This window comes from Phallusia mammillata, chromosome 8, assembly GCF_965637545.1.
Source record: "Phallusia mammillata chromosome 8, kaPhaMamm4.hap1.1, whole genome shotgun sequence".
Classification (NCBI taxonomy): Eukaryota; Metazoa; Chordata; class Ascidiacea; order Phlebobranchia; family Ascidiidae; genus Phallusia; species Phallusia mammillata.
Genome location: NC_137259.1, coordinates 12,311,120 through 12,329,798, shown reverse-complemented (window position 1 = coordinate 12,329,798; position 18,679 = coordinate 12,311,120). Strand labels below are relative to the sequence as shown.

The 18,679-nt window shown below is 37.1% G+C and overlaps 2 protein-coding genes across 2 annotated transcripts; one reads left to right on the top strand and one right to left on the bottom strand.

The window, feature by feature from the left end:
* The first annotated feature begins 380 nt into the window (after positions 1 to 380).
* LOC145204113 (cilia- and flagella-associated protein 157-like) lies at positions 381 to 7,151 on the top strand. Its single transcript, XM_080076542.1, has 10 exons — positions 381 to 582; positions 789 to 957; positions 1,388 to 1,522; positions 1,670 to 1,791; positions 1,855 to 2,017; positions 2,321 to 2,425; positions 2,492 to 2,637; positions 2,825 to 2,951; positions 6,162 to 6,305; positions 6,870 to 7,151. The coding sequence occupies exons 1-10, from the start codon at positions 407 to 409 to the stop codon at positions 7,149 to 7,151; spliced, it is 1,569 nt and encodes a 522-aa protein (XP_079932668.1). The 5' UTR covers positions 381 to 406.
* LOC145204112 (pre-mRNA-splicing factor ATP-dependent RNA helicase DHX16-like) lies at positions 6,805 to 18,477 on the bottom strand. The gene is made up of 22 exons (XM_080076541.1): positions 18,319 to 18,477; positions 18,123 to 18,257; positions 16,251 to 16,401; positions 16,057 to 16,181; positions 15,745 to 15,879; positions 15,451 to 15,592; positions 15,275 to 15,380; positions 15,072 to 15,145; positions 14,415 to 14,591; positions 14,208 to 14,329; positions 13,925 to 14,032; positions 13,361 to 13,562; positions 12,907 to 13,103; positions 11,825 to 11,956; positions 11,607 to 11,726; positions 10,116 to 10,256; positions 9,692 to 9,849; positions 9,077 to 9,268; positions 8,573 to 8,735; positions 8,025 to 8,186; positions 7,532 to 7,701; positions 6,805 to 7,286 (listed from the first exon to the last, which is right to left on the bottom strand). The coding sequence occupies exons 1-22, from the start codon at positions 18,382 to 18,384 to the stop codon at positions 7,157 to 7,159; spliced, it is 3,108 nt and encodes a 1,035-aa protein (XP_079932667.1). The 5' UTR covers positions 18,385 to 18,477; the 3' UTR covers positions 6,805 to 7,156.
* Positions 18,478 to 18,679: the final 202 nt, after the last annotated feature.

Sequence of the window (18,679 nt, the reverse complement as noted above, 5' to 3'; positions counted from 1 at the left end):
CAAAAAACATAACCTAAACATGCCAACAAGCATCAATTTTGTCTTAAGAATGAGTTTTTGAACTATCATAGAAAATCACAAAAAATGTCCCAGAATAAATACATACTGGCGTGCGCCACCGATGGTCATTTGTAGCCATAGTAACCAAAGAGGCTCAAGCACGTAATTATTGCCTCATTATGAACAAAAATAGTTGCAACATTTGACTCAAAAAATATGTCAATTTTTGTATAGATGCGAAAACATGTCAGTGAATACAGTAATTATTCGTTAACCTTAAAACACACAAATATATTTTTTTGGTAATGCGTATGTGGACAAACTCAAAACGACTTGTTTTTGAGATGTTAATGCATCTTTAAACATCTTTTGACCTTTTACGCAGAATGTAAAGAATAATTAAGCTATGCCGCCTAAAAAGAAGGGTGGAAAGAAAGGTAAAAAGGGAAAGAAAAGTGCAAAGGATGATGATGGTTCAACTGCAGGGGATAGGGGAGGTTCAGGAAAGGGAAAAGAGTTGAATGAACTGAGTAAGGAGTTTTTCCTAATACAAGTCAAGGATTTGGAACAAAGGCTTTCAAGGTATGTGAATCAATTTTTCTTTTCCACACTGAACAATTGCACAGACCATAACAATGTTTCCCAAGTGCATTATATAAACATGTTTTAAAATGCACTGTTCAGTTATTGGCTAAACATGCAGATAAGCTATTGTTTATTTACCATTACCTAACCATGTATATTATTGTTAACTGTCTGATAAACATTGTTGGTGATTTATTTTTCAGATATCAAACAAAATGTGATGAGCTCAGCATATCTAATGCCCAGTATGAAGAAAAGCACAAACAACTTGTTCAGGATCGAAAAGAAATAGTTGACTTTTTGAAAAAGTCTTTAGAACAACGCCAAGATGAAATTTCTGACCTCAATGACAAGCTCATTGGCTTGCAGCAGGTACCAATACTTTCATAGTTTCCAAGACATGCCTCAGTCAGCATTTCAACTCAGTTCAACCTGTATCAGACTTCATCGTTAATATCTGGATTTGAGTTAGTCTTGACTGAAGTCATGTAATTACAGTTTGCCTATTTGGATTTTTTGGTGGTTCTGTTGGCTTAAAAATGAAAATTGATGTGTAGATGTTTTTGTCTCCTCCCCAACCTAGGACAAAACAACACAGTAGAAAACCATTCAGCAAAACAATTATTCTAACCAATGTGACTTTTTCAATTTCTTTAAAACTACCAAATGAAACGACAATGTCTATTTAGTTTGAAGCAGCAGCTGGCAACCTGCATTTTAATGAGAAAAGTTCACAATCCAGTCTCCTCTTTACAACCTTTTCACTCTAGCCACATATTAACCACAAAAACAAAACTTGCAGGCTAAAGATACAGAAAAGGAGACCTATGAAAGTCAACTTACACAATTAAAAAGGGAATTTCAGGAAGTTCGGGATCAGCTTACATCAGAAAACATGATTCTTGGTGGCAAGCTGGCATCACTTGAAGAATTTAAGGTATAATTGTTCGTCGTAATAAGAATATAATTGCTATGTCTGGTTAGTATTCAAAGTCTGGGCATAAAAAAAATTAAAGTCGAAACAATTTTTTTCGGTGATGGTAAATATAACATATTAAGTCAAAAAATGTTTGGCTTTAATAAGGTACAAAAAGAAGATTTAATGAAGAAATTTGATGACATGAAAGACCAGTTGTCACAACAGGATAAAGACCACAAGGAAAAGATTTACAATCTGGAAAGAAAAGCTGTTGTAGATAAAGACAGGTAATATCTTGAGCTTTGAAGTACACCATAATGAAAGAAAAACATAATTACCTTTACCTCAAGATTAAAAAAAGAAATGGTTCTTCGAGTCAACACTGTGGCAGCTGAGTTTCGTAAAGTTTCCAACAAACAGATGGCTGACACAACAAAGCGGAATATCCGAGAAAATGTTTCTATTAATGCGCAGCTTGCAAAAATGTCGGAAAAGACTAAAGAGCTTGTGCAGGTATAAAAAAATCGTTTTTATCCAAATTTGAATTTTAGAGGTTATGCTCTTGGGTCTCAACGAAACACATCTAAGTTTGTAGGTGTAGTGCAACTTTGTGAACCACTGTCAATTGGACAAAATACCATTAATGTTTAAATCTTATATATCCTTACCAAAACTCCTTACTTAACAATCAATACTTTTTTTTTTTTTTTTTTACTCCCACATTAAAATGTGACTTATTTCATTTCATAGAATGTTGAACTAATAGTTTCATATTGTTTGTTTGCTAAAAACATGGCTTCACATTTTTGGTTCTAGGAAAATGATGACTTGAGAGAAAAAGAAAAAAAGCAGAAAATGCAAATCGAGCTTCTGGAATCAAGCCAAGAGGAACTAGCTAAAAAGAACAACAGCAACCTTAAGGTACGATAATGTCATATTAATGTTTTGAGTAAATTAGAAAAATCATTGTCAAGCTTCTAACGATAGGTTCTAAAAATGATTACTGCAAGAGCACGGCAACAGGAACTTCAGCTAGAAGACTTGGAGTCAAGAGAGCAGGAATATATGCAGCTGGAGGAAGAATCAACTCAGATTCGACAGGAAAATGAACAAGTGACTGACAGACTGGAAAGGTATGGAAAAAAAATACATCACTATTAAAAAAAATTGTAGAAAAAGGTTAGTTATATTAGTTGCACGTTTTTTTGCCAAGAAATTGATATTTTTCACAAAAAAGACAAATAAGTTGAAGACATTGACCCTAAAGTTGTATGCGAACTACTGCTGACAAAACACAAAGTTTATTACTATGCTATGCAGGTTGGAGGAGGAGTTAAGCCGTACGAAGCAATCTTTAAGCAAAACAACAGAAGAACGTGATGCACTTATCAGTGGCAAAGAAAGACTTGAAGATGTCCTAGCTGCCGCAGCAATGACTCTTCAACAGGTATTAAATAGAGCAAGCTTCCATTGACGCATATTCTAAAGACTGACAACCATAGGCGTAGAGTTTTACCAAGTACCGGGGGTGCGACCTTATCCTAACTGTGACGTCACAGTTCCGACGCGATACGCTGCAGTACATGCAGCTGCCTGTTAAAGTTATAAGTGTGCTAGGTAATTTTACCATGTTGGTTTATCTACGCATGTTTGTAGGATCTGTCCAGCTAAACTGTTACGCACCGATTATCGTCTTCAAGTAGTATATGTAGGCCACATGTACCTAAAACGTACAAGCCTTATTCTGTAATAACATGCGGCATTGCAGACACAATCAAATAAGTTGTGTTATAAATATACTAACACCTCAACTTTTCACATAAAACACAAACGTTTTAAGCTTGATATGTTTATGTCATTAACATTTGCGCACATACGTTTAAAACCAAAGAGCGCAGAACATAACTAACGAAAATCTGCGTATTAAAATACAATAACACCAAAAACCCGCAAAGAAACAAACCCGAAGAAGTAACCGCAAACAAATACCTACAACATGAAAGAAATCGTGGGACGACCTTAACAGCAAAACGTATTTTTGCGAACAGCGGTTTTTGCTACAAATTCGGTGATCAGTTTTTCTCGATCCAGAAGGTCGACTTCTTCCTTGTGCACGTTCAGCACACACACATGTGATTTAGCCTTTGTTGCGTCATCGTTGATCTGAGATAAGTTTTGACCCTCCGAAGTGTGCTAAACGAACGTTCAGCTTCACAGGATGTGCACGGCAAAGACAAGTAGAGTCTAATTAAGATCGTGATGTTTGGCAGCATAATTTGAAGTGTGTCGTTCTCACGAAATATGTGCAGGTTTTTTCTGGGGTTATTTCCATGATGTTTTTTCTTTGCAAGAACGCCTTTAAGTTTCCAGTTTCCCGAATATATTGTGAAGCATCAATGTCCGGGAATTTATTTAAAATTTGTTGTTCTGTCAAACCAGAGTTGCAGGTAACCATGCGTTCCAAATAAGCGGCATCGGAAAGTGCCCCTTTTGTGAATCTGTCCTTTAAACTAGTCACTGCGGCTGAATAAGTATGGATGTAAATTTGCGGAAAATAAATATCGACATCAGATTCAGACGAAATTCGGCTTCTTGGAATGGTTGGTAGTTGCAATTTAAGCGAGGCTGCTTCTTGTTGAATGGAGTGAAAAAAAACTTCTTGCCTCAGAAATATTAGATTTTGTGGTCAAAGTATCAACTGTATTTTCAGTTAATATTTTACACCTTCCCACTGTCATACCGGGACTTTGAACTTGTACATGCACTGGGTTGATGACGCAAAGCAATTCCTGAAAAAGGCGTTGCATAAAATAGGTGGTGAAATTTTCCAATGATCCTAAGTATGACCGACATTTTCCGCGTGCCACACGATCATTTTCATCGGTAGATTTTTCTTCCAACCAATTTAATATGTCTTCATAACTGGCAATGAACGCATTTAAAGCTGGAAGCCTAAGCACCCATCTGGTTGGACAAAGTGGCCAAGCAGTTTGGTTTTCCGTGGAAATTTTAGAAACATCTGAGAAACGTTTTGGAGAACCCTTGATGAAGTTAACCACACAGGACAGAACTTCAAGTGCTGTAACTGCGAGGTGATTTTGGCTGAAGCACTCCTGAACAACTAAATTTGGTGTCCAGCGCAATACACATATGTTTCCAAGGGATTTATTTCTGTGAATCTTTTCTGCACCCCGCTTCTATGGCCTCTCATATTAGCTGCGCCATCATAAGACTGTCCTCTGCACATCTGTATGTCTATGTTTAAAGACAACAACGCTTGCTGTATGGTGTTAAAAATGTTCAAAGCCGTAGTCGTCTCCACCGAGTAAAAGCCGATGAAATCTTCGTGCACTAAGAGCGAATCATCAACGTGACGTAAACAAATCGATAACTGTTCTTTTCTGCTAATGTCGGCAGTCTCATCAGCAATAACACTGTACCATTTCGATTTATGAATTTTTTTCACCAAATTTCGCAAAATTTCGTGACAACTTTGGTTTAAAATTTCATTCTGAATTTCCGGTCCAATCCACTTAAACTTACTCGGCCTGTTAATCCATCCCTTAATTCCCTGGTTATACTTAGAACAAAAATTTAACAGCTGTTTAAAATTTGATTCTTCTTCAGTGTGCCCTCTCAGTGATTGACCTTGTCTTGCCAAGTACAAAACTGCATCAAATATTGCTTTCAATCCTCGTCTATTCTCCTCTTTCGATTTTACAGATTTGCGACAAATCGTATTAATCATGTTCTGACTTCCGTCTTCACTTAATTTAGCACTGAGGCATTCGTTGTGATGGCTGCTCCCATTATGCTTCTGTATAGCGTACATTCCTTTTCGCCACGAATTGAAACTCTCGATCCACTTTTTTCCCTGGCCGTCTAAAATACTTTTAACCCCTGGCTTAACGCGGTTATTTGCAAGAGCCCACGAACACACGTTACATGTCATGGCATCTTTCTCAGGATCATATTGGACCCATGTAAACTCTTTTGACCATTTTTCTTGAAACTTTCGGCCACCGGTTGATTCATTTACGTAACCGCGGGCGGCGTCAGTGGTCATGGGCTGTGTGAGCAGAGTCGTAGAAACAATCGAAGAACTTTCGGCTGTTTCTGCATTAGGCTGACTTGTATCTGCCCTTTTCTCATCTTCCCCTGATTTTTGTTTTTTCTTTAAAAACATATCAATGCTAGCCTGATCTTTGCTTCCTCTCTTCATGGCGTTGGTTGTATCGTAATTTGAGTAAGAAAATTGCAAAAAAAAAACTTTTTCTACCCTTGCTAAATTACATCTGACTTGCGTTCTACTGATGTCATTGTTTACGTCGAGACAAACGAATTATTGCGTTGAAACGGTCGTTTATTGGATCAATCACAGAACGACAAAAGCCTTTGCTTTTGCAACAAAAACGCGTATAAACCGACTTAGCGGCACAAAGAATTTTAGTGCGCCGCACCCCCGCACCCCCGTACTCTACGCCAGTACTGACAACCATCATAGTAGCACAAATTATACAATTTTTGTTGTTTTCATATTAGTCATTAAATCAGTAATAAACAAATAGCCAATTAAGAGGTTTTGAAAACAAACATATTAATTTATGAGATCCAACCAGCATTGAGGTTTGAATGCATGTAAACGCTACCTATACAGGTGTCCATGGAAACAGCGGAGGATGAAATTGACACGAAAATGAGACGACAGACAATGATCGAAAGATTGCTGTTGATTCTGAACTCAGCCGCGCTTCTGGGTAAAGCTCCGCCACCTGCAGAATTTTTCCAACAACCACCAAAGGTAAGACTGCTTGGTTTGGCATCATGGAAACAGAATTACCACAACATTCGGTTTGCCTCAACTCGTGTTGTGGGCTTTTTAAAACAACGTATTGCATGGGGATAGACCGAATGTATACCACGTATCGCATAAAACTGGTTATAAATCGAGTTTATAGCAAGTACCCGACTACATTAAAAAGTATCGCATACATAAACGTATATACCTGGGTGCGTTATTTTAAGTTGTAAAAAAGTTTCAATCAGTAGTTGTAACATATTTAGCGTTGCAGGCCGCATGAATTGCACAACATTACGAACGGGGCTAAAAAATGTTTATCAAATTTCGCACGGAAGTACCGAAGTTTTAAAAATGTGTTATGTCAACTAAGTTTTAAATGTCACGGCCACATTGGATAGTCAAGCGGGCCGCAGGTTTTCCAACCCTATGGTTCAAACGAGTTATATATGCTACAAATTAAGGAAAATTCTTTCGAGTTGAAATTTGTAATTGACACACATAGAGATAATAGACTTTTATTGAAAAGCGAAAACAGCTTGTACAATTATGAATAATTTGCCATAGACGCTGATGGCTCCGCTCTCGATGGTCAAAGACGTGGCAAAGACGGACACCAGTCAGATTCCAGCTAAGGAGTTTCCCCACTACAATCTGGGTGACCTTGGATTGGTGCCTCGACCCCGAAAACTTGCATCAAAACAGGCTACATTTGCCAGTAAAGTGGCCCACCTGTCCCAGACGACTCGCGTTGGCCTCAAGCCGTCCGTAACTGTGGGAAAACTTACGCCCAACGCTTTGCAGAAACTTGATAAGCTTCCCGCTATCGTACAGCAGAACGCAAATTGATAAGTTCAGCCGAGTTCTTCGGCCGCTTTGCCCTGTTTTCGTGGCATTTTTCGTGTTTCTTGTTCAATTTCCTTGTTTTTGTAATAATGCGGTGCGACCTCCAGAAGCCAACCGCTCTCTATCTCAATTACTTGTCTGAAATAGAAAAGGTTCGGCTTGATAAAGAACTATGTTTATGTATTCTCACTGTGCCTTGTACAGAAACACGTTTTATGTGTGCTTATGTTTTTAAGTAATACACGGTGTATTTCGTTACCTTGCTTGTGATCACTAAGAGTTGTATATTGAAAGCCTTCCAGCAAACGGGTTTAAGGTTTTTTTTCAATATTCGGAATCTAATTTGCAATAACAAATAGACAAACTTTTTTTTTTCCACTTACCGCATAAACTCCTTGGTAGTAAACACTAGCTCATGGTAGACCAGCCACCTTGGTTGTTCTTCAAACACGCTACTGTTAGGATGGATGTGCACAGTTTGATGTTGTTTTACAGTTCGGTAGCCCGACTTGGTCAGTCTTGCAGTGTGGTAAAAGAAACCTGCCGTGATCGCCTGGCATTGGACAAAAAAAGGTAATGTAACCACATCAAACTGTCAAATGCTGATATTTCACAAAAATAGTACATGCAAGTTCAAGTCTGGTTTGATTTCGTTTGGTTTTTGTAATCACAAATCTGGAAATGTTTTAATTTGGTAAAAAAAGAAAGTCTTAAAATTACATACGTTCCTTTACTCTGGTTTATTTTGGGTTAACAGCTATGGAGTGGCCGATTCCCTGATTAGTGCTTTAAATTTATCGTCGGACTTCGACTTATGCAATGAAGTTAAATTGGGACTTAGGCCGAAAAGTCCAATGCCCTGGTTTTAACCCGTACCTTTCGAATGGCCACTGTGTCTCCGGGATTGGACGAAGGTTCGATTTCAACTCTTTCCATTAAACCTGCAAGTTGATCTCTCACATCTCGGGCTCGCTTCATAGATCGATGTTGGATAAAGTTTTCAAAACACCATTGGATTGAAAAGTCTGTACCAGCCCACTGGAAACAACGAAAGGAAAGTTATTTGTCTGAATCACGGCAGCTTGTGGTTCACTTTTTGTAGTCTACAAAAGGTTTTGACTATTCGTTTTGGGGCTATTGCCCAATTTAATTTTAAAATATCTTTGTTTAAACCATGTGTACCAACCGACCAAGCATATTGTGTTTGCAGGTTTATGATGGATAAAAAAGGTTTAATATTTTGAATAAATACAATCGCTTGCTAAATTCCTATCAAGATTTTGAAAACCCGCGAATTGTTTACGTAATTTTTCATTGCTTAAAAAAAGTAAAAAACGTCGGTGCCAATATTGTTTTAGGTTGCGCAAATTAAACACTGAATGAAAGTTGTGCCAACTACGGTAAAACCACTGGTAGTGGATTACCTGGTTGTAGACGTTCATGAGTGTTAGATGGTCACCGCCAGGAAGAAAGAAATTCATTCTGGCATTATCAGCGTGAACCATTTTGTCCTTGGGTCGATAAAAGATTGCACTATTCACTGAAAGCATTGCTACGATGGTGAGAATCTCATCAGAACATTTGTATCTGCACGAAAAAGACAAAACGACGAAAGTTAAGATCGGAATAGTTGTGTTTAAAAAAAGTTGCAAAAAACTATCAAAAGTAGACTCGGTTTTGGATTCGTTACAGACTTTAATTTTACAGCGGTATGTTGTTGGCATTTAGATTGCATTTTACAAAGCAGTAGGTTAAGTTTCGTCAATTGATTTACGTACTTTAGTGTTTGGAACAGAGTACATTACAATATTAAACAATTTAAAGCTTTGACAAAAAACATGTCAACATTCAGTCCAACAATACCAGGTTACTGCAAAATTTATTACCAGATATTTTCAGTATCATTATTAAATTAGGAGGAAACCTACTTTTCAGATGCCAAAATGGTTTTTGATAGCATTGGGTCAGCAGGAAACTCAGCCATTCGTCGTCCAAGCTTTGTAAGTTCACCGAGATGATTCAAAGCACCCAAAGCGTAGAGTTGTTCGAGTGCCAGAACAAGAGTTTCGTGTGGAGGAGGATCCATGAAATCGAAATGAATGAGATCATTGATACCAAGACTGTTCAAACAAATTAGGTGATCACGTAATTTGTTTCTAACAGTAACAGCACAAATTTGGTAAAAATACAAAAATACCGTGTTTTGTTACAACCTATAAAAATTTAATACAACACAACGGTTATACCAAAGTATTATATACAGTACATGTATACGTAGAGGCACGAACGCCTTTAATTTATACAAAAAACGAATAGGATATGCCTAAGTGCGACGAAATTGTGACCGAGTATTAAGTCAAATCCAAACCAGTCCCAAAAAGACCGGTTAGTCTTACAGTCCTCCGTGGCTGTATGTTCAAACCTTACCGTCAGTCATACTATTTTTAACTGAAAATCTTTGTTTCTGATTTGGACCGACTGGGGAGTACCAACTTAAACTCATAATTTAGTACGTCAGTTAGTTGGTAGTAAAAATACCTCACCTCTTCAGCATTAGCACCACATTAGCGAGATTCGTTCGTTGAATTTCGGGAACAGTGGCGTCTTCGAGTTCATGCATATAAGCCCATGCTGTGTAAAGGCGAAAGCATTTTCCAGGACCAACACGTCCTGCCCTCCCTGTCCGTTGATTGGCGTTTTGCTATGTTAATAATGTTGGTTAAAAAGATCCATACAAAAAAATCGATGAACGCCATTTTAACAACTTGGAAATACAACGTCAAATTTTTGCTTTCACAACATGTGTTACCATGTTTAGCGAGATCAGTCTGACACACAAAGAATAGGTTTCTATTTGTTTTCATAAAGATATCGACACTCTGATTTGAGTGTGCTGTAAGTTTCAGCTGTGATAGGTTTCTAATTTGAACAACAATGTTATACAGTGTATTGCTACAGTTAACCTACTTTCGAACAGGGTACAACGATAAGCGATTCCATTCCAGTTCTGGCATTGTAACTTTTCTGTTTACAGAAGCCTGGATCGATTACATATACAATCCCGTCTATCGTCAAAGACGTTTCAGCGATGTTGGTTGCCACAATAACCTGGAAGTCAAAAAAAGATAGCATAAATCTATATATTCTTTATTTATCTATTTATTTAGACTCTATTTCAGGGGTTCCCAACCTTTTCTGCTACTCGTACCCCTTTGTCAGGTCAGAGCATTCTTCGTACCCCCAAAAAAATCTGATGGAATTTTTCAGATATATATTGCTAAATTAATTAGCTTTTTTAGCTCTATTAAACGGTAAACACAAAAAATGCAAAAATCACAAACAATAAATTAACCGTTTGTAGCAAATTTACAGCACGACAACATTGAATGCCTCCTTTATCTGTGCATTTTCTTCCTAACTGTGTGCTTTGTTGTTTATTGCTGGCAGCAAGTAAAAATGCATTGTTATGAGACAATGAGGCTTCATACTAAATAACAACAATTATTTGTAGTTAATTGTTTTTTAAAAGCAAAGACCGTAATGGCATAATATCATTTACAATTCCAAAATAAAACTGTGCTGTGAAATCTGTTTTAAAAGCTGCGCTGTGGCCATAGGGGTAGAGTTTTAAAAAATACCGGGGGTGCGACTTTTGATAATTGACGCCGATGCCTATATGCCATGTGCAGTATTTGTACCCGTATAGGACCAAATACCACCTTTTACTTACTTTAGCCTGTAGTTTCCATCAAATTAATTTGCAAATAGTCACTTGACACTATTTGTTTGTGTTCGATTGGAACGTTTGCTATGCGTCTGATAACGTCTGATGGAACGAAAGGTCGATTTGCTGAATCAGCAATTTTAACAACGATTTAGTTACGCGGAAAATAAAAGTAAAAGCAATTCACGTTTTAAATATAGCCGACTATGTATTGCTGACGCCTAAACTTAGGCCACCTTGGATCAAGTTTAGACCGTTGCAGTGCTTTGCAAACGGACATTAAACACGCTTAGGAATCAATTCATTGACTATTTTCCCAGTTATTTTTTATTGCAGAAAGTTATTGCGACAAATAATACTAAAACGTTAACTTCTATGTCATGTTTATGTTGCATTAAAATGCCCGTTTATTGCGAAACAATTACAATTGTTACGTTTCGACCGACGTCTGTTCGATCAATTACATGAGTGCGGGCGCATTTGTTTAGCTGGAAACACGTTCTAAAACCGACGTAACTTGAACAAGGATGCGATTTTGACGTTATACAAAGGTCAAGGCCGGGGGTGCGCGGCACCCCCGCACTCCCGTACTCTACGCCAGTGGCTGTGGCCCAAGCATCTTCGTACCCCTTGATGTTGAATCTCGTACCCCCAGTTGGGAACCCCTGCTCTATTTATTCTAAAATAAACGTATCGCTCGGTTGGCAAGACCGGTCAAATGTAGTTTTTTATACTTTTCTGGCATTGGGTGGAGTTGGCTCAAATATCTTGGACTGCATATCTGAAGGCAAGTTGGCATAAATCGGTAAAACTATCAGCTCCCGAATCCTGGAACCAAGACCTCTTGCTTTTTCCTGTAAAATGAAAAGTACCGTAAAAATGCCCTAAACTCAGCAGTTAGCAGCACTATATGCATAAATACCATTAAAACAAATTAACATATTGTTTCTACCTGCATCATTTCACAGCATGTTTCAATTTCTTCCTGACCAGTGAGGAATATGAGAATGTCACCAATCGGCTGTGTAAGGTGGATTTGAAACACTGACACCACACAAGCGTCAAGGTAGTCGGCCTCTGGAGCCTGGAATGCACAAGACATGCATGCGTGGATCTCATGGGATGTTATACGTATAAAATTTTAGCAAAAAAACGTTGTTTTGGATGGGAAACGAGCACCAGCATGGTCGACTAAAATTGTGTTGGTAATTATGCATTATTTTGCTCCCGAACAGCGCTTGTATGAAAAAAGTATCTATCATTCGTGTGTCATAGTACAGGGCGCTATTAAAGGCGCTATATCGAATCAGCCGGTTACCAAGCATTCCCATATGGCAAGGCTTAGGCCAGGAAAATCTAGCCTGCGGTTGGAATCGAAACAACGACTGGAGCCTTTTTGTGACCCGTACTTGGGGATCGCCAGATTAACCAGTAACCAGTTGAATGAACATAAATTCACAACTGGGATCAGCATTGGAGCGATCATTGCATACGAGAAAACACGGCACACTCATATATAAATCATTATTAGTGTGGTTACAGTGGTAAATGTTCGACGTTTACGTTTGAAATTACGTTTTTTCAACCATATAAAATTTGAAATTACGTGAAATAACAGGTTTTAAAACGATATGTTGTGCGTCTGCGCATTTGTTTCATTCGACATGCAGTTTGGGGCACAATGCACCACGAAATACTGGTTTCGGCGACGGCTTTGTTATCAGATATTGCGGAAAATGCATTGAAGGCTGGTGGCAAAAAACTCGATCAGGTTGTTATAATTACCAACACCCATAGGCGGGCATACTTTTAGCCTTTAGCGGCAAAAATGTTTTGAAGGTTTTTTGTGGCTTTTACTAAGTCAGCATCATAGTGAATGAATATTTCTAATTATTTTTTATCTACTAACGATACATGATATGCCGGACTTATCCGTCCAGCAGTAAAAAAATTAGCCAACCTGCACTTGACGACGCACAATTGAAATTCTTGGTTTTTGAATTCAAAACAAAAATGCAAAAAAGTCAATGTTACCTTGGTGTAATAGATGTCCACTGGAAATCTTCGACCAGGGATTCTGAAAATGGGGGCGTCATCAAAAAAAGTAGAAAATTTTTCAGCATCAAGTGTAGCACTGCTAATAAGGAGTTTTAAGTCTGGTCGAAATCTGGCGATATCTTTCATTAAACCAAACAATATATCGGTATGAAGTGTCCGTTCATGAGCTTCATCTGTCAAAAAACAAAAAAGTCCGGTTGCCTTATTTATAAACATCAAACGTTAAATGACTGTAAACAACAGTGGACAATTGCCCTAATACTTATGATTACACAACTTTTCAAGGTTAGTGAAAAAATTTGTTTTGTTTATGAAACCATGTTAAATGTTTAACGTTCTATTTTAAATCAAGTGGCAATTTAATTTGATAAAAAATATTACTGTGGAACAATTTAAAAAATGTTAAACAGGATTAGTGGTTACTGCTTACCAATCATAATAACACTGTATGTTTTTAGGTCTGGTTCCGTCAGAAACTCTCTCAAAAGCATTCCATCCGTCATGTACTTGATCTTCGTCCTTTCGCTTGTACAATCTTCAAACCGAATACTGTAACCTGATTCTGCTCCCACTTTTACACCAAGCTCCTCAGCTACACGGGAGGCCACAGACATGGCAGCTACACGACGAGGCTGCCATAAAGCAAGTGTTAACCTTACTTTTCAAGAGTTTAGACCAGCGGACATAGTCTGAGTCCCCAAGCATTTGGTCAGATTAAATGCCTTGTCAAACACAACCAAAAATACTTAAAACCCTTGATGTCATAAATAAATGTCATAACCCATTTAGTACCCCTAATTGTAAAAAATTGTTTATTCTGTGTAAATTAAAGTTATTTTTATCACATTTTGCTTCGGACAATAACATAATTTAGAAAGATCATTACCAATTTTTTTGATAAAATAAACAAACAATTTTGTCTTAAAGTTGCCAACAACTAAGAATTCATGTTGGTGGCAGTTGATATTTAGTGAGAGCCATGCCAAAAAGTTACCTGTGTACATCCAACTTTGAATTCCCCTTTACAGTAACCGGATTCATAAAGGTATTGAGGAATTTGTGTTGTTTTTCCACTTCCGGTCTCACCCTCAATAATAATAACCTGCAACAAACAAACATTTCCGAATACAGTTCACTTTACTTTCCTATTCTCTGTTAGTTTTATGTTTCCAACTTAAAAAATAAGAAGGGAATTAATTTTAACTGCAAGTCCTCAACATTATTATTTCCAATTACCATTTACTTTCTGCTAAAATATTTGTTGTTATTATCTGAACCTGATGTTCTTCAATTGCATTGAGAAGATCTTGGCGGTAAGCATAGATGGGCAGAGACTCTCGTACTTCCTTTATAGACTGCATCTTCTTATCTTTTTCACTCATTTGTGCTGACTCCATTTCTATAAAAATGTATAAATGTGTACAACAAAAATTTTGCAACCAGCAAGTCATGCAGTGTCTTAAAATCTTAAAACAAATCTAAACCTTTATCATCCATTGTTCCTTTCCTCGTGGCAGCTTGAACAAATTCAATCATGTCATCTTCTGTTAACAACTCATATTGATCTGCCTTCTTCCGAGCATCCTTGGCACCATAATGTGTCACTGCAGCATTGAGTCGAGTCTGCTCCCATCTCTGATGTTCAACATTGGTATGGAAACCTGGTAACGAAAATGTGATTTGAAACAGCAACATTTAAATGTATCTAGAGTTTTTGAAAAATTGCATGTGGTTTTGTGCATACAGTGTTTCTCAACATTTTTTCTATACCGACTCCAAGGTATCTCAGTAGTTTATATACGCCCACCTTGATACATAAAACTAACAAATTTTACAAACAACACAAACACAGTGGTTGAGGCTGATTAGTTCATCAAAATTTGGTTTTATGTTAGAACTTGCTGATACTATGGAAACAAATACTTACATTGGACGGATTTATGACTGGATTGGATTTATGACCAAATTCATACTCAAAAACATCCAATTTTATCTTAGCATGCCCCAGTTGCTAAATTATTCTCCATCATCCCCTTTATTATACAAACGACAATATATATTGGTGCTGGGACATATGTTGAGAGTCACAAGTCAAGTGTAAGTACAAAGAAGTTTTTATGATAGCAAAATAAGTATTTTACCATCCGCATTAGTGTCCACTTCATCATATTCATCAGGAATATCTTTTCTGCGTTTTTCTTCTGGAAGATAGTATCTGAGAAATCATAAAAATAAGGTTTATATATTGCAAATACATAAGTAACATTCAAAAGGCAGTAATCTAGTTGGTAATGGCCCATAACAAACATTTAACTGATTTCAGTTGACAACACCATGGTCATACCTTCCACGTTTATCTTTTTGTGATATTTCCCTGTAACTTTCTGCAGCAGTCTTCACAGCTCTTTTGTATTCCAAATCACGCTTTTCTCTAGAAGTCAGTGCTTCTCCTAATTTAAAAAACGACAGAGGTCACCTTGTGTCAAACCAAAATGTTGCATTTAGAAGTTTTCAACCAACCAGCAAACAAGTATTCTTCATCTTTAATGTCATCAACCAACTCTTGCATCTTTACCTCCTCTCGCATCTTTAAATAGTCTCTTCGGGACTTTTTTCGCAGTTCATCAATTGTAAGCTGTTCATCTTCTTCGGCTTGTTTCACCTTTACAAGGTCAACAATAACTCAATAAATACTAGTTAATGATAAACCCTTTTGCATGTCACATTATGAAAGAAACCCCAAAAGGTACATATGCCCCCAAAAAATACACAAGATTTATAATTTTTTACTGGACAAAAACAGCCCAATCATACCGATTTAGCATCAACAATTTTTCTTGTTTTAGCTTCATCTTTTTCTCTCATCCGTTTTGCAAATTCATCTCTTTCTGTCAAATCCTTTTGGCGATTCTTTTCCTCTTTGTCCCATTCGTCTTCAGATGATGATTTCTATGACAGGAATTAAATACATTGTAAAGAGCATCAAGCAGTGTTGGTAAAGTTTATAAATACTAAAGACAGGTCACCATTTTACATGCCAGCTACCAGCTACACTAAAACCACATTTTAGGCAATGGGCCTAGATATGATACAATTGTGTGCAAAAAAGCAACGACTGTCCCTAACCTGTTCCTCATTTTTTCCAGAATAACCCTTTTTCTTCGCAACAACAGTTTCATCATCAGATGATGACTCTTGTGATTTGGTCCTTTTTCTTATATGTCTTGGAGCTGGTTTCTTCTTGCTTTGTTCTGCAATATTGTACACAGCAATGTCAAAATTTCGGTGTTCACTTACACATAACAGTATTTTTTTTGTACCTTTACTGCGTTTCTTTGGCACAATGACAGGTGCAGGGTCATCATCTTCATCGGATGAAACCAGTGCATATGATTTTGTTTTAGTTTGCAAGGCTACAGCTCTCTGTTCTGCCAACTTGCTAGATGTGATTGCCTTTTTTCTATGAGGGACCTGTAACAGAATAGGAAATCAGTTCAAACCCTGTAGTTTATCTTACAAATCCAAGCAGTCATAAATGTATTACAGAGAAACCTATTGATGACATAACAATTTAACAGGAAAGTTAGGCAATTAACTGAATTATGCGATTAAATGAAATTGGTATTATGGTTTCACAATCCCTGTGTCATTAAACGGATTATGCGATTAACTGGCATGTCTATTGACACAGTTTTCACACAAATGCAGTTCACAATTTACAATGAAACTACAGAAAGTAATAAATACACTTAAAAATAAATAACAAAACTAGAAGGGTGGCTTTCTGATATACTTCATTTTATATATTCTATCTGATATTTACCAATTTACTATACACATCATTTGATCTACACATATGATTGTTTTTGTAAACAAAAACTAATGGGTCCCCACACGCGTGTTTGTGCGGATTTACGGTAAATAAATGTTGCGGTGAATTTTAGATTTTTAAGGACAAATTTTTAGAAAACATTAACCCAACAATAAAAATTTTTTGTTCGTATTCTTTTTGCACTATTATTGTCCTATAATTACAAAAACATTAAAAAAGAATGAAACAAATACTTTAATTTAATCTCTTGCTTTGACCCAGATATTGTCGTCCAAGGTCGGGTTTTAAACAAATTTTTTTCTAGAAAGCTGTAACAGTTGTGTTACAGACACTAGATTAAAAAGCAATTTGCTACAAGTGTACACATAACAAATTGTTTTTCATTTGACTTTGTTTCGCAAAACCATTGACCTGTAGTAACCTCTCAGGGTGCACACGCCAAACGACTGTTTGGCCTATCGACACCGTTTTCAATAGCATGCCGTCCTTACTGTTCAACAACACCTTTTAACCTAATTTATACATGCCTTGAGTGTTGATTCCTAAATTTATTGCAAAAAAAACGCTACGTTGTGACGAAAGAAAGTTCTGAACTGTGTTAGTAATACCTACTAGTTGACCTTAAGTAACCTGTGGTCATGCGGCGGCCGACCTGACAACAAGCATTTAAAAAAACACATTTATCTTGCAAAAATGTCAAGTTTATTTTTTCAACTTTATTTTGATTAACAAGTTTTGCTTGACATATACGAAACCGAAGCATGCTTATTAGGTTTAAATCATGTCATAGGTGTGAAACCTTTGCCAAAACTGAAAAAGTGAGTGATAACTTAATAAAACGAAATAGCATTGCTGTGCAAAACAGCTGATTTCTGATCACCAAAATGACGTCTTGTAAAACGTCTGTCCAACGTCAAGCTGAGCCCTCCTGCTATCGTAAACCAGTGAGTTACTCTCTTGGTACTTCTGCCTACAGTGTCTTTCTTGACCAAACGAGCATTAGACACATTTACGTTTCGGGGGCCTGTGGGTGAACCCCTGGGTCATTCAGGGTCAAACTTCAGGAGGATCAAATTTTGGTTAATAACTAACATCTGACAAAATTTAAACAAATTTGAAGCATTCTTTCTTTACCAAATGCGTATAACAAACCAGCGTTAGACAGAAAAAAGAAAAAAAAAATACGGACAAAAACAATATGAGTCCCCTTCCCTGAAGGAGGATAATAATAAGTTTTTATACATGTACACAAAATAATATTCCCAAATATCATCCACAAATAAAAGCAATTTATCCACACTATATGTCACAATTGCACCAACACAACAAGACAGTAAAAATGTTAAACATATTCACTTACCCTTGCAAAGAGTTCCGAAGCAAAGCTCACAATCTTTGGGTTCACTTCCACAGCACCAGTGCTTCGTAAACGACGAACAAATTCATCACTGCTGTCGCTCTTCTCACATAATCCAATCAGAAATTGGGCCACATGCTGACATGTATATGTAAAAGTTATTGCTTATAAAAACATTTTACCCACAATATAAACATACCTTTTCACTCAGACCCAAAATTTCATGAAGTTGGTCGTTAACCCATGTTTCAACCCCGGATGGCATTCTTCAGACATAAATTTACAAGACCAGCTTTCTTTTTATTTGAAGAAAAACTAAGCGTTAGATGCCCTGTTGCAACAATACAAAAAAATTCAAAATCTATGCTACACACTAAAAACCAAAATGTGCCTTTGATCGAGTCACATCTAAAAGTGCGGGCCAAGTAGGCCCAGCACTTGGCATGCCCCATGCAATAGAAAAAACTGCAGGCCCACAGTTTTTGTATTTGCGCGAGACGCGACAAGTACTGGATATAATGGGCCTGTGGTTTTTCCCTGCGAGAGACGCGACAAGCACT

Bases quoted from the DNA above. Each gene is read 5' to 3' on its own strand.
- LOC145204113 (XM_080076542.1), top strand. From the start codon at position 407: ATGCCGCCTAAAAAGAAGGGTGGAAAGAAAGGTAAAAAGGGAAAGAAA. The intron at 1,792-1,854 runs GTAATATCTTGA...CTTTACCTCAAG, and splicing joins GCTGTTGTAGATAAAGACAG to ATTAAAAAAAGAAATGGTTC. The intron at 2,638-2,824 runs GTATGGAAAAAA...TATGCTATGCAG, and splicing joins GTGACTGACAGACTGGAAAG to GTTGGAGGAGGAGTTAAGCC.
- LOC145204112 (XM_080076541.1), bottom strand. From the start codon at position 18,384: ATGCCATCCGGGGTTGAAACATGGGTTAACGACCAACTTCATGAAATT. The intron at 14,592-15,071 runs GTAAAATACTTA...TTTCGTTACCAG, and splicing joins AGTGGACACTAATGCGGATG to GTTTCCATACCAATGTTGAA. The intron at 7,702-8,024 runs GTACGGGTTAAA...GTCCAATGCCAG, and splicing joins ACACAGTGGCCATTCGAAAG to GCGATCACGGCAGGTTTCTT.